At 54.6% G+C, this 13,807-nt stretch overlaps 4 protein-coding genes across 4 annotated transcripts; 2 read left to right on the top strand and 2 right to left on the bottom strand.

The window, feature by feature from the left end:
• Positions 1 to 1,543: 1,543 nt before the first annotated feature.
• Positions 1,544 to 3,298, top strand: CABS01_10026 (DEAD/DEAH box helicase; the record flags this gene model as incomplete). The annotated part of the gene is made up of 1 exon (XM_060543382.1): positions 1,544 to 3,298. One exon carries the CDS (start codon positions 1,544 to 1,546, stop codon positions 3,296 to 3,298), a length of 1,755 nt encoding a protein of 584 aa, XP_060399563.1.
• Positions 3,299 to 3,708: 410 nt separating this feature from the next.
• CABS01_10025 (uncharacterized protein) lies at positions 3,709 to 4,191 on the bottom strand (the record flags this gene model as incomplete). The annotated part of the gene is made up of 2 exons (XM_060543381.1): positions 3,709 to 3,925; positions 3,983 to 4,191. The coding sequence occupies 2 exons, from the start codon at positions 4,189 to 4,191 to the stop codon at positions 3,709 to 3,711; spliced, it is 426 nt and encodes a 141-aa protein (XP_060399562.1).
• Positions 4,192 to 5,708: 1,517 nt separating this feature from the next.
• On the bottom strand, positions 5,709 to 8,813 carry CABS01_10024 (fungal specific transcription factor domain-containing protein; the record flags this gene model as incomplete). The annotated part of the gene is made up of 4 exons (XM_060543380.1): positions 5,709 to 7,287; positions 7,371 to 8,036; positions 8,088 to 8,298; positions 8,639 to 8,813. 4 exons carry the CDS (start codon positions 8,811 to 8,813, stop codon positions 5,709 to 5,711), a joined length of 2,631 nt encoding a protein of 876 aa, XP_060399561.1.
• A 540-nt stretch (positions 8,814 to 9,353) lies between these two features.
• On the top strand, positions 9,354 to 9,596 carry CABS01_10023 (uncharacterized protein; the record flags this gene model as incomplete). Its single annotated transcript, XM_060543379.1, has 1 exon — positions 9,354 to 9,596. The coding sequence occupies one exon, from the start codon at positions 9,354 to 9,356 to the stop codon at positions 9,594 to 9,596; it is 243 nt and encodes an 80-aa protein (XP_060399560.1).
• Positions 9,597 to 13,807: the final 4,211 nt, after the last annotated feature.

Raw genomic sequence — 13,807 nt, 5'->3', positions numbered from 1 at the left:
TCGTTAGCAGAAGACACTTTTGATGTTCGATCTTGGAATCATCCAGCAAAACGAACCAATTCTTGACTTAACCTTGCTTCAGCTCCTTCTACTCTGAAATGATTGATAAGCCATTGCCGTAGCTCGGACTCTCTCAGGTTGTACGCTGGGACCTGATCTACAACCCATTCCTTTGGTTGTTGTGATAGTGACTTGAATGATGACTGTCTTCTCTGGCTTTTGAAGGAAAATCTTTGTGTGAGTGTCTGCTTTGGGTCTTTTTCAGTTGACGCATCGTTTGGTCTCGGCTTCCAACTCAATCTTTTCGATAATGTAGTATACATGGACTAGGAGAAAGAGTGCTGCCCTCATCCGCAGATTGGAGGTAAATGTAAGATGCGAATCTAGTTCCCGAGGCTATCGCTTCCAGGCAGCAAAAGCAGGAACACTTTCAGAGCAGACGTAGAAGGGGAGGTGTCGGGCTTATGAGTGTGTAGTCGCCTGAGCCTATTGGTCCCTCGTTCGCCTTGCCAAGTGATAGGCCGCGGCTAACTCGTCAGGCATAGATTTGTATTGTGCCATAGTATGACAGATTGTGTGACCTAGAACGCCACCTTAGCTCACGAGTAAGATCACTGTATTCTCTCGAGCCAGTAAGAAGCCAATTATGCTGTTTACGTAGGCATGCCATACCTTACTGCTTGCCATGCTTATAGGACGATGGTTGAGGCCAGGCTCTCAATGGGCTGTGCATCTCACACCAAAGGGGTAGCGAAATCCGGCATGCATATGTGGCTCGAGCTGAACGGCATTCGTGCGGCATTGCCAAACTAATTGCTTGTTCAACATGTCTTCAAATAAATTGCCCTGCCTCCAGCATGCCCACGTACACAAAAAAGCCCCAACGTCTGACTTTGGCCACTTGATAGAGCCCACGTACGGATGGCTTGGATATGATGCTAGCTCAAGAAGTCGCCACTGGGATCAAACCATTTGGATGAAATCTCACGACAGGACATATCTCGTGCTCTGGTTCCATCTCATGGTTCAGACTTGACCACGATAGCAATCCAGTCCTGGTGAAACCATGGGCAACGTCGGGCTGTCAGCAAACATAGGCCCTTTCCCTTGCTGTCCATCTCTTATCAAATATTTGCATTAGAAACGTGAACAGAAGTAAAGACCGGCGTGAAGGAGCCCAATGTCCTGATTCCGCATGGCGGTCAGTCATCGCGATTGAAATACCCTGTGCATCCCCCGATGAACGGTGAGGGAGCAGGAGAAGATATATGCTTAGGTAAGGCAAAGAACTCCATTGAAGCGGGGGAGGGGCAGAGTGAGGTGGGTCGAGCGGTGAGAGCAGATGCGTAGGACCCCTAGATTCTTATCGCTTTTTCTACAATTGCTTATCAGAGATACGCTAGGCTTAGCTGAGCGCAGTTTCGTCAGGTCCCTGCTTGTTCCAGGAAATTTTCCAATCAACATCACTCCCTCTTCACCACGGCACCTACGAATCTTCGCCGTTTGAGGACAGAAATCAAAGAGCTCCCCAAAGTACGACATCATGGATCGCAGAGGAAGAGGCTCGAACCAGAAGCGCGGTCCCCGACGCGACCGCCGCGATGCGCCGTACAACGAGTCTCCCAGATCGGGCCAGCCCGCGTCGGCCCCGGTAGCATCAGCAACAGCAGCCGCCCAAGCAACGGCGCCGCCTCTCACCGAGCCTGTCCCCCAAGATACACCGAGATTCGCCGATATGGTCGGCGTTGACCAGTCTCTGGTTCAGGCCATCACCCAAGATCTCAAGTTCGACCACATGATGCCCGTTCAGGCCGCTACCCTGGGCGAGCTCCTCCCTCCGAAGCGCGGCGATTGCCTCGTCCAGGCGAAGACCGGCACGGGCAAGACGATCGCCTTCCTCCTCCCCGCCATTCAGACCCTCATCACGAACAACCGCGGCCGCGGCGCCGGAATCTCTCTGCTCGTCATCTCCCCGACCCGCGAGCTTGCCATGCAGATCGCCAAGGAGGCTGAGGCCCTCCTCCAGCGCCTCAAGCAGTACCGCGTATGCATCGCTATCGGTGGCACCAACAAGGACCGCGAGGAGAAGCAGATTCTCAACGGCTGTGATATCCTCATCGCCACTCCCGGTCGTCTCATCGATCACATGTCCAACGAGTACATCAAGGACGCCTTCCGCCACCTCGACACTCTCGTCCTCGACGAAGCCGACCGCCTCCTCGATATGGGTTTCATGCCCGCCCTCAAGGACATTGTCCGCGCTCTTCCCGATAAGACAAAGACCAACCGCCAGGGCATGCTCTTCTCCGCCACCATTGCCTCCCATGTCGAGCAGGTTGCGGGCCTCGTCCTCTCCCAGGGCTACAAGTTCATTTCGACCATCCCGGCTGGCGAGGCAAACACTCACGAGCGCGTGCCCCAGCACCTCATCAAAGTGCCCACCTTCGCTGCCGTTGCGCCGGCCATGGTCGGTGCTATCCGCGAGGAGGCTGCGCACGTCGGCCCCGAGACTTTCAAGGCCATCATCTTCGCCCCAACGGCCGCGCTTGCCGACTTCTACGGTGACGTCCTCAGCAACGTGCCCGGCATGCCGCCCACCGCCGTTCTGCACTCGCGTATCTCACAGAGCAAGCGTACAAAGACCACCAACGACTACCGCGACTCCAAGTCAGGCATTCTCGTTGCCACAGACGTTATTGCCCGCGGCATGGATTTCCCCGGAGTCACATCCGTGTTCCAAGTCGGCATCCCCGCCGATAAGGAGTCCTACATTCACCGTCTCGGCCGTACCGCCCGCGCGGGTGCAGAGGGCCGGGGCATCTTCATTGTTGCCGAGGTCGAGGGGTTCTTTCCTCAATGGACCCTCAAGGAGATCACTTTCCAACCCCGTCCCGCCGACCTCTCATCCGCTGAGGCGGTGTACGACATTGCAGAGCAGCGCATCGACGAGGCGCAAAAGGCCAAGATCTACCAGGCTTGGCTTGGCTACTACAAGAACTGGATGAAGCCCCTCAAGTGGGACAAGGATCAGCTCGTTGCTGAGGGTAACACTTTTGCGCGTGACGCGCTTGCCTGCGCCGAGACGCCCGCGATCCAGAAGAGCACCATTGGCAAGATGGGTCTCCGTGGAACCAGAGGCCTGGTTGTTATTCCTGACGCGCCCAAGAGCCGTCACGGACACCGCGGCGGCGGCGGCGGTGGTGGCGAAGGTCGTCCCGCTGGCTCTGGCGGCCGTGGAGGTGGTGGTGGAGGCGGTGGTGGTGGCCGCGGCGGTGGAAGACGTGGTGGACGTTTCTAGATCATCACATGTTCACAGCCCTCTGTCTTGACTTCTCAGTCTTCTTTTTCGGGGAGGTATGTTCTGAGCTTGTTTACAGCAGCACTACATCACTTTTGATACCCTCATACAACTGTCTACGACGGGGAAATACGGGGATTCGTATACCTGGGATACACATACATTTGGAGGCATCGGTGGCCGGCGTTTTTCGGTAGATGGGTTTTCGGTATTAGAAAGTCAGGAGGAAAAGTTTACTAGGCATACATGACGCCTGGACACGACAAAAACATAAAGACAAAAGAAAGAAAGAGAGTGAGAGAGCCCCAGAGACGCTCTCGTCCTGCTTCCAACACATTTGATCATTACCATCGTTTCCTCAAGTGACCTCCTTACGTGACGACATCTTACACGAGTGACTGACCAGACTCTCATTTCGGCCGCTCTATTCGATACACCGTACACCTAACATCGTCCCGTCCATGCGCAGACGTGACCGTCTCCCACGCAAACTCAAACCCGCACCTCCGCAGCACCGTTTCACTGCCCACGTTTCCATCATGGACATGCGCCTCCAACACGTTCCCAGATCGTCCTTCCTCTTGTTCATGCCATCTTCCTCCTCCTACCTCACTGCTGTCCTCCGGCCTCGAGGACAATCTCCGTCCGCCGTCGGGCCCGCAGTCCGTCCCGTCGGGACCTCTTCGTCGAGCCCAATACGCCCCTAAAAACGCCCGGAGTGCCTCAGTGGCGTACCCCATCCCCCAAGATGCGCGTTGGAAAATGTAGAATATCTGCGGCGGGCTCGTGATGCCGATGAATCCAATCACGGCTGCCTCCGCCGTCACCTCGTTCGCTTCGGTGTCGTTATCGGTTTTATTAGTTTGTTCATCTGTCGGGTGATTTCTTTGCATGACAGCAAATGAGAACCCCCCTTCCTTCATCATGAGTCGCACCCTCTCGATACTCCGTCGACTCTCCTCCGCCACAACCACGGTCTCGACGCCAGGCCTATGTCAAGTATCAGTGCATTAACATCAGATCAGATCAGACCTAATCTTGGGTCAGATCAAACGATCTAGAAGCCATATAGAAGCCACAGAAATGACCCGAAAGAAAAAGCCTAAACCTGGGAATTTGGATGGGATGGGATGGGGTGGGATGAGATGAGATGAGATGGGGGGATATATCGAAAACAAAAACAAAAAAAAGAAAAAAAAAGAGAAAGAAAAGAGGAAGAAAAAGAATATGTTATGCCGTACATGTACCGCATAACCTCAGAATCCAACCTTATCCGATGAATAGCACGTAAATCACCCGCCTCCACGGGCCGCAGCCGCAACCGCGCCGTCGCGACGCAGACGTTATGCTGCAGTGGCATCGAAGCCAAATCTGCCGCCGACGTTGCCATCATCAAATTAAATCAAATCAATGTAATTCAAGACAATTCGCATCCAGAATACCCTTACTCCCCCGCGTCTTCAGAAACTTGCAATGTGGGCAATCTTATTACCCCGTTAGGCAAGTGACGTGCGTGCCCAAGCTTTTCAACGATGCTGCATGCGCACAGGCGTGACAGGTAAGGCACTGGGGAGAAGGAGGATGGACATTACACTACTGTGTGAAGGTTGTAACAAGCATTTCCCGTCCTCTCTTTCAAATACAGCAAAGCCCCCCGAAACTGAGCAATTGGGGTCAGATCGGCAATTATTGCCCTCGTGACGAGCGCAATAAAAAAAAGCTTATCTAACCGTATTTCATGCTTGGGGGGGAGATCTCGACAAGGTTTCGCATCCTTCGAGAACAACAAAACAGTCCAGGCTCAAGAGACTGCGCCGTAACACTGCTCGCAAGTCTTCTGCAACCGAACCCGAGCGAGCCCTGTTACCTTTGCCCGCAGCCTGCCGCTTACCCCTTCACTCTGCTGCCGAATACCCGGGGCCCACGTCGGCCGGCACTTCTCCACACTCGCGGAGACATCCTACTTTTGACAGCGGGTTGTGGGACTGCCCGGAGAGGCGCTCGCAGGTCAATGAGTTAAGAAGAGAGTGAGCACAATTACAGTAGGTGTATTGGGGAGACATTTCGTCCAATGTCACCACCAGAGGTATATACATGTACGCGTAGAATGCCGCCGAGTCCGAACCCACCCAACAGGGTCACTAAACACCCAGGTAAGCTACGACACGCCATCCAGCGTGCAAACGGTAGCTTTGAACACCTGTATCGCCAGAACCGCCGGTAGACAATAAACCGTGGCCGACGTAAAACTCCTAGTTCCGTTTGTGCAGATGCTCCCAGTTCACGCCCGCCCAATCCTATTCCCTTTTCCTATCCAATAGTGTTGAAGTATGAGTACATCCGACTTACTCTGGCCTAGAGCATCCACCTGTCCGTCCAACGTCAAGATCAAACAACGTGGTGCGAGTTTTCATGTCCCTAGCCATAAACCGACCCTGCCACCATTTGGGTATCCACCGTTCTTGTCCTCCGGTCTCCGTCCGTCATAACCGCCATTATCCCCTTGATGTTGCTGCTGCTGCCGCGGGTCTATACCAGGATTCTCCCCACCAACGGGGCCTCCCACGGGACCGCCGGTACCGGTTGCCATCCGATCATGCATCATTATTCCGTTCCCCATATCGGGATAGCCTTGGGCCCCTTCACGTTGATTGGTGTAAGGTCCAGGATTATGTTCTGGGTATTCGCGCGGCCCCGTCCCACCGCTGCTAGGGCTCCAGGCTGTATCATATACGGGCATGCCCATCGCTGCCATATCGGACGTGTTGCTTCGAGTCAGGCCTAATGGGCTCATGAGATCGACACTGCTTGCGTCCATGTCGACTCCACCCATACCACCCGTCAAGCGATCGGACCCAAGGTCGATTCCCAACCCCATACTTGGTATGGTAGAAGGATGGTGCATTGAGTTGCTTCCGAGGTCGAGCCGTTGTTGTTGTTGTTGTTGTTGTTGTTGCTGCTGCTGCTGCTGCTGCTGCTGCTGGTTGTTGCCATTGCTCTCTTCGTTGTCGTCAAAGACTTCGCCCACAACGCTCCCTCTTTGTTGTCCAACTTGTCCCCAGCCTTGCTCCATCATGTGGTGCGCCTGACCTGCGGCAATCATCGCCGCGGCGGCTGAACTCATTCCAGACATGGCGGGGCTGAGTTGTGTTCTCATACTTCCTGGGTTCTCGCCGGCAGCGGTGAGCAGCTTCTCTGCGAACTGTTTTCGGGAGTTGTCGCTCGCACTCAGTGTACGCACAAAGAACTCGATAGGGTCTAGACTCGCCCCCTTTCGACCGCTGCCCAGAACACCCATATCGCCTGACGTAAAGTCCATGGCGGTTGAGAAGCCAACACTTTCGCATGCCCCCAAGACGTTAACGCACCAGGTTCCGATTTCGAAGATCTTCTCCATGATACCCATTCCGTGAACCTCGACAGCTTTACTAGGCAAGCTTGATAAGATCGAGGCCGTATCACGTGCAACTGTCAGAGGGAACGAAAAACACATGCTGTTCCCACCGCCGACACCGCTGCCCGAAGATACCCCACCTCCTGAGTCGGCCGGGTTGGTCCAGCTCAGAAGGCCTTGCCTCATCGACGACTGCCACACGATCAGTCGAAGCCATTGTTGTGTGATGAGCAAATCGGCTTTTTGAATGTCTGTCGGCTCTGGTGCCCCAGCATCTCTAGAGGCTGACGTTGAACCATAGGAACCCATTAGCTGCCCATGAGGCTGGGTTGGTGGTGATGATCGCCCATGTGGGCGAAGGAATGCAGGAGGGAGGGAGAGAAGGTTTTGCAAAGCCAAAAACGTTGTTGCGCTGACGCGGGGATCAGACCCCTCATTCCAAGCCGTCACGAACGATTCGTCCAGAGGAGTGTAGGATGAAACAAGCTGCAGAAAACCGGCATGAATATCGGGGCCTTCGTAGGGTTGCCGTGTTGTTGGTAGCGACGGTGTTCTTTTGAACGTAATTGGCTTGTTGCGAAGAATCGCAAAAGACCTATGTAGCACAAGTTGCGTTAGTATCTCGGATGCGGCCTCGCAATATACGTTGGCGTGACCCAGCGGTCAGTCGTTACTAACCTTTCCGTTACGAAGAGAATCCAGAAGACCCTCTGTCGGCATAGCGTTTCCTCGCGACTCAGCCCGTAGTATGTTGAATCGTCCTGGAGTCCTAGGTCCTGTGCGTTGGTCAACGCTTCCCGGAGATAGTACCACGATTTGCGCGATTGGTTGATTTCAAAGAAGGATGTGCTCAGGTAAAACGACGAAATCACGGCGGACAGGGACAAATCCTCGAGGAAGTCGTACGTCTGCCTCGTCGAAATGGTCTCGTCGAGGAAGAAGCGACCGACGACTTCCCAAGACGTGGGTCCAGGCGCGCCGATGCTTTTACCAGACATGTGCATCGACGTCAAGGCGCAAAGGGCGTAAATCAGGTTCTTCTCGCTCGGCGTCATGGGTCGGTTGATCGTTTCGCGGACGGTCGGCATGTAGATGAGAGGCATGATGGGGTAAATGTGCTCGTAGTACAGCTCGACCAGCTGGGGGATCATGTGGAAATAGCTCCTCGTCCTCGGTCGTAGTTCATCGCTCGAGAAGATGCCTCTGGGCTCCGGCACATTGGTATGTCCTGGGTTCGAGGTGACGGCAGCCCAAAAGCTCGGAGGGGTCGATGCTGCGGACGCGTTGGACGAATGTTGAGATGTCGCTTCGCCGAGGTCGCTACCGCTCATCCCAATGTCGACGCTGTCTAGGTTCAGCGGCGGGCAAGCTGCTGATAATCGACGCCGCACATACTCTGTAGGACTCTCGAGCGCAGTTTCTGCATTGAAAGGTTTCTGGACTTTTGGTTGCTGCTTTCCTTGGGACGACTCCCGGGCGCGTAACTCATTTATGACCCGTCCATGGCCACGCTTCGGTCCTCTTTTCTTAGGGACATGCTCGCGCTTGCAGGTGAGTGAAGCGTGCACGCATTGCTCACAAGGGAACTTGCCATCGCAACGGATTCCTATTGCCAGTTAGTTCTCATGAGCTCCATCGTATGAGAAACGAGAAGAATGAAAGACGTGGCAAGAGACGTGAGTTGCGGACATGAAATGAACAGTTCTTGATGATGGATGTGAAGATGGTGATGACGTGCAGCAAGCAACGTCAGCAACAGCAGCATCAGCGGCAGTAGCTAAGGCGGGATGGTGGTACCATGAAGCCGACAGATGGACTGCCCGGGCGGCAGACTGCTGGGAAGAGGAAGAATCGCACGAAAATTCATGAATGCGACGGACGGACGGCAGGGGATGCAAATTGAGATACGACGATAATAGTAACGTGAGAGAAGTGGAACAGCATACTTCTCCTTCGACAGTGATCGCATACGGTTCTCTTTGGCGGCGCTGATTGTTGTTGGTGGTGCTGCTGCTGGCTCTTGGTAGTGGCGGGGGTAGTGGTCGCGCCTGGTGACTCGGCCTTCACTTCTGCAGAGCCTGCTCTGCTCGCAGCATTTCTCGCGGAATCTGTGTCGTCCATCACTCAAAACATGACGCAATAAGAATAAGGGAACAGTCAAGAGAAGGGAGATGGCAGAGACAGGCTCAGGACTCTTGTCACAGGGGTGACGGCCGTTAAAGAGTTTGAGCGAGAGATTTCGCGGTGGAGTGATGATTTGTCGCAGCCCAGCAAAAAAGCAGTGCAGTGCCAGAAGCAGAACTGTCGTGGAGCAACAAGCCTCGACTCGGACAGTGCTGCAGCCCAGCCTCCCCCCGGTCAAAAAGCCAGTTCCAGTCCACTCTCGGCCGCCTCAGCCCCTCACCGGCAAGGGAAGGGGAAGGAAGCTAAGGTAAGGTAGGGTCGGTAAGGTGTGGCCTAGCTGTGAGGTGAGGTACGTAGGGTACGGAGGAGGAAGTGTATGTACGAATAGCGTAGCGGAGGTAGCGTCTCGTCTGTCCTCGCCTCATCAGTCGAGGTGTCGGTAGCTGGCTGGTGGGATGGCGTCGGGGGGTTGTCTTGTTGATCGTCGCTAGCGCATGAAGGTGTTGGTTGCTGCTTAAGTTTTTCACTCCGTGTCCGATGTCTGCTCGAAGACCGTCGGGATCGGCTGCCGGTCTTGTCCTGACCTGCCCAGTCCAGTTTCTGTCCAGTCTTGTCAGGACGTCCAGTGTCTGTCTGTCTTCCTGTCTCGTCTTCCTGTCTCGTCTTTCGTTGCGCGTGCGGCGTGCAGCTTGCGGCTTGCCTGTGCAAATGCGGGGAAAAAAGAAACGACAGTTCGAGGCGAATGAGAAGCGGAGAGAGAGAGAAGGGGGGAAAGGATGAGTGAGGGGCGGCTACGAGCAAAAGGAGGGTTCGCTGCCGTTTCTGTATCCGGACTGAGGTAGGTATACTATGCACTAAGGTGAGTAATAGTAAGGTGGTAGAGCTGAGGCAAAGGTCGTGTGAGGTGGTCGTCTTGTGAGTCAGCTGATGAAAGAAGAAGTTGAGAAGAAAGATCGATCTGTTGATGACCTTGGACCAAATCGACGGATGACCTTGGAGATGTGCGGGGGAAAAGGGTTCGAGGCCAATCAACTTCGGATGAGCTGCACGACGGAACGGCAAGGCAACGGCTCAAAATAAGGCAAATGGCCAGAAGAAACGAGGGAACAAATAAGTCGTCAGTCCAAGACGTTCGAGTCCGTGTTGCCCCCTTGTTGGTAACCCTTCTCTAGTTTGGGGCTTCAGCTGAACCTGAGCTTCTTCAGTCCCAAGTTTGCCAGGGACCTGCAGCTATTTTGGATCGAAATGATTTGCGGCGCTATTCCGGCCCCTCTGCGAACGGAGCCATTTGTCTGGCTCCTGGAGACGTGCCCGGCATCCGCCCGCTCATGCCAAGCTCCATCAAAATCCTCCACTGAGTACCGCCGAGCGGAGCTAACCGCAGGCACCACCCCCGCCGTTATGGACCACATGTGCGAGCTTTGCTCGTGACGGCGAGCCAGGGAGCCCCGGGGCAACCGCGTCCTGGGCTGCGTCTGGGTTGACTCCAGCGTCAGGGACTCAAGCTCGACTCGAGCTCCAGAGATCCCAAGATGCTTAATTCTCTCCTCGGGTGCCCAAACTCTGCTCGCCATGCCACGTTTCGACCTCGTTCCGGGAACCAGTCCCCGAGACCTCTGAATCACTTCATGGTCCAGATATGTCTGCATGTCTGGGACTTTGTTATGGTCTGGTCTGGGATTGCCGCATCATGCTGCACCGTTGGAATGTACGTGGCCATCGACAGAGCCTCCGGGGTCCGCAAGCAAAAGCGCGCGTTCGCGTTGCATCAGATGTCCAAGACTCGAGTCGAATGCGGAACTTCCCAGGCAGACTTCCTGATCATCACTGTACGCATATACCTTGCATGCATAGCGACTCGATGCAATTTGCGCGGTTGAGGCGGTTTGTAGACGATATAGGGTCGTCGATCTATCCCCGTCTACTACGACTCAATGCCTGTCGATTTGCAGCTGTCAAAATCTTGTACGTGCTCAAATGAGGGGTTTCCGGGGTCCTGAACATTCCAGAACGATCCGATTCAGGGAAATTGCTCTGATGCCGGCGGCATCCATATCAACGGCCCCTGACATGATGCGGAGGTGGCTCATCGAACTGTAAAGACAAGGCAGGGATCGCCCAGCTCGAATGTCAATCAGTCTTGGACGACAGTGGTGTCGAAAGCTTGGTATCATAGCGTTGCAAAGAAGTTGGGGTCTATTTCGAAACCAATATCGAGTCCCGGAGTCCCCGATGGGTGCTGTGAAGGTAATATCGCCAACGGGTTCACGGTTACCTGCGGTTGATCGGGAGCTTTGTGAAGAGCGGCGCGCGCGGACCTCATCCGCCCTGCGAGGCAAAGCACCGACTTGATGATTTTCTCAACAAGTACGGAATATAGTACTGGGTCCTGGCCGCTGGTACGTGCTCCCAGCAAGGCCGACAAGATCATTGGTGTCGATGATGGACTCGGCGATGTCCTTGGCGTTTCCTCTTCCAACGGCGCCGAGAGACTTGAGCGTAGAAAAGTGGATACCGGACTCGGGGAGAATCTCCTGAACGGTCTTGGCCTGACTGAATGATCAGGGCCCAACATGAGGAATTGGCATGCGGCTTCGTTGACTGGTCCGCATAGTCTTGGTCGAGGACGTCGAGATAGGGACGCCGGCCGAAAACGCCGGTCGACCGACACACGTACGCCGTCAAAGGGGTTGTCGGTGTGCTCCCGAGCCGATCCGGAACGAGGGCGTGATGTTTCTGCTTGCAAGTTGCAAGGGGCAAGTTGTAGGATTGACGCTTTGTCGTCCTATCCACTTGGCTGGAACTCTCTATGCTGCTGCCCAGTCGAAGTTGTCATGAACAATGGGCAGCTGGAAATCTCTTCTTCCAGCTGGCAATATCGCCTAGACTAGCTCAATCGGAGCATAAACTTTGTCAACGGGCGCTGCCGCCCAATGTGTCCTCCACTCACATCCACATTCACCTTGTCTGCAATATCCCTCCTAACCAAGAGGTTGCATTTCGAGGGGCGTGCCAGGGCCTTGGGTCGAGTGGATAAATTTGTCGGTTGAACAATTGAACAGCCCGACCTTCGGACGACGCATCCGTGGCTTATACACATGGCTCCCGAAACCATATGATGATGGCAAGCCATCCCTGACAAGCAATAGCATCTCGAAGCTGTGTTGAGTCCTACAAGGCTACAACAACAAATCCGAGTATTGCTTCGGACGCCGAATGGAAGTCCATGTCCGAGATGGTAGGTAGGTCAAGGTCAGAACAACGGGCTTCGTCAATATCTGGCCCTCTCATCGATTCAACTCAATTGATGAGGGCTCAGCAGCAGCAGCCCACGGCCCGCACCCAAACATGATGGCGAATCGGCAGTCGGGTGGTTTAGTGAAACTTCTGGGTATACGACAGGCGCAGGGGAAAAGTGCCGATCCCATTTTGCTGAGCCTTGCAAGTGCCGACTTTGAGTTGATGTTGCAATCATGGCCGGTAGGTGACTCCGAAAGTGTGACTCCGCGAAGTTGGTAGTGCAATGTGCGTGCGGTGTGCCCCTGAACCGACGATGCCGAAGAACCTGTCCCAGCAGAATGGTTATGCCCTTGAATTATCAACTCCAAACTCATTTCAGGATCCCGGAGAAGCTTAAGACGTGACATCTTGGCTGGGCCCCAAATAGACTAGATGGCAGAAGTCGAAGCCAAGACTTCAGGGTCGACTCCTCAAAGTCTGAACATTTTCTCTCTCCGAGTTGAGTTGTGTTGTCGGGTCGTATCGTGTCTGCTATAGGCCCTAGCTGCGATTGATAGAGAGAAGCTCGAAGGCGCTAAGCACTGCCTGCCCGCCAAGGATCGAGAACTTAGTGGCTGCCAAGCGGTAAGGTAGTGCACGGGGGGCGGCAGGCACTGCGACGGGCGACGAGAGGTCAAGGCGAAAACGACATGTCGTATGCAGTGTGGGCATTTGACGTTGCTAGCTTGCACAGGTCCCCTCGTACTCAGGGCACTGGCGATATGATCATTAGAAGTCTAATCTGCGACAGACAGCTTAACAGCCTGGACTGCCCAGGCAGGTAGATGATGAAAGGACACAGGAGCTAAGGCCCAAGGAAGCATACGTGTTCCAATCACTTACCATGTAACTCCGCCTCCTCCGGATTCTCTGCCTCATTAAAACAAAGAAAACTCTCCATCAGGGTTGGGTTGGGTTGGTTGAGAATCTTCGAATGGTAGCCTTTGCCGGAGCCAGTCCCGGATACCGGGGAAGAGGGCTGAGGGAGTCTGAGGGAGTTTACGACGGGGGGCGGGCTAGCCATGGCAATGGATCACGACTGAAATTTGAACCGAGATTGGGGATGAAGAGAGAAAAGTCAGAGATGTGCAGATCGCAGATATTCTGCCTCAACGCCCATGTACTATTTGTCAACGTTTACGGCGTCGGCAGGAGACGATGTGATGCCCGGCTACCAGTGCCTGCCTCACTCACACCGACAGACTGAGCAAGCAGTGAGCACGTGTATGCGTACCTTCCTCTGGACGGAGTAAAGGGCAGGTCACGCCTCGGCGGGGGTGCCTTCCTCCAACGTCTCGGAAGGAGGTGATGCCGTTGCCGCCCTCCGGTCCGGCAAGTGGGATGCTCCGTCCTGCCATTATCGGATGGTGCCTTCTCAGCAAAGGGGCACCTTCCATTACTACCTACCTCCCACCTTCCTCTGTCAACTTCAATAGTCAAGACAGGAGCTTTCGATCGGCAATGGCTATGAACTCCAGGAAACCCGGCAGGTCCCGGACGTGACTTTCCGAATGAACAACTCCAGTCCGGTCACGGTGGTAGTCCGGCGGGAATGCAATCACGTCGTACCGCGGACGTCCATGCCATGGAAGCCGCGGGGTCTCGAGTAATCAGATTATCTGCAAAGCCAAGCATTGCTATGGGCAGAAGTCTCAGCGTTGCTCGAGACAGGACAAGAACGTTAGTCTCCGCAGAGAGGACAGAGCGGAGTT

This window comes from Colletotrichum abscissum, assembly GCF_030869225.1.
Source record: "Colletotrichum abscissum strain IMI 504890 chromosome Unknown Scaffold_25.1, whole genome shotgun sequence".
NCBI classification, from domain to species: domain Eukaryota; kingdom Fungi; phylum Ascomycota; class Sordariomycetes; order Glomerellales; family Glomerellaceae; genus Colletotrichum; species Colletotrichum abscissum.
This window is presented reverse-complemented; position numbering and strand designations above follow the sequence as displayed.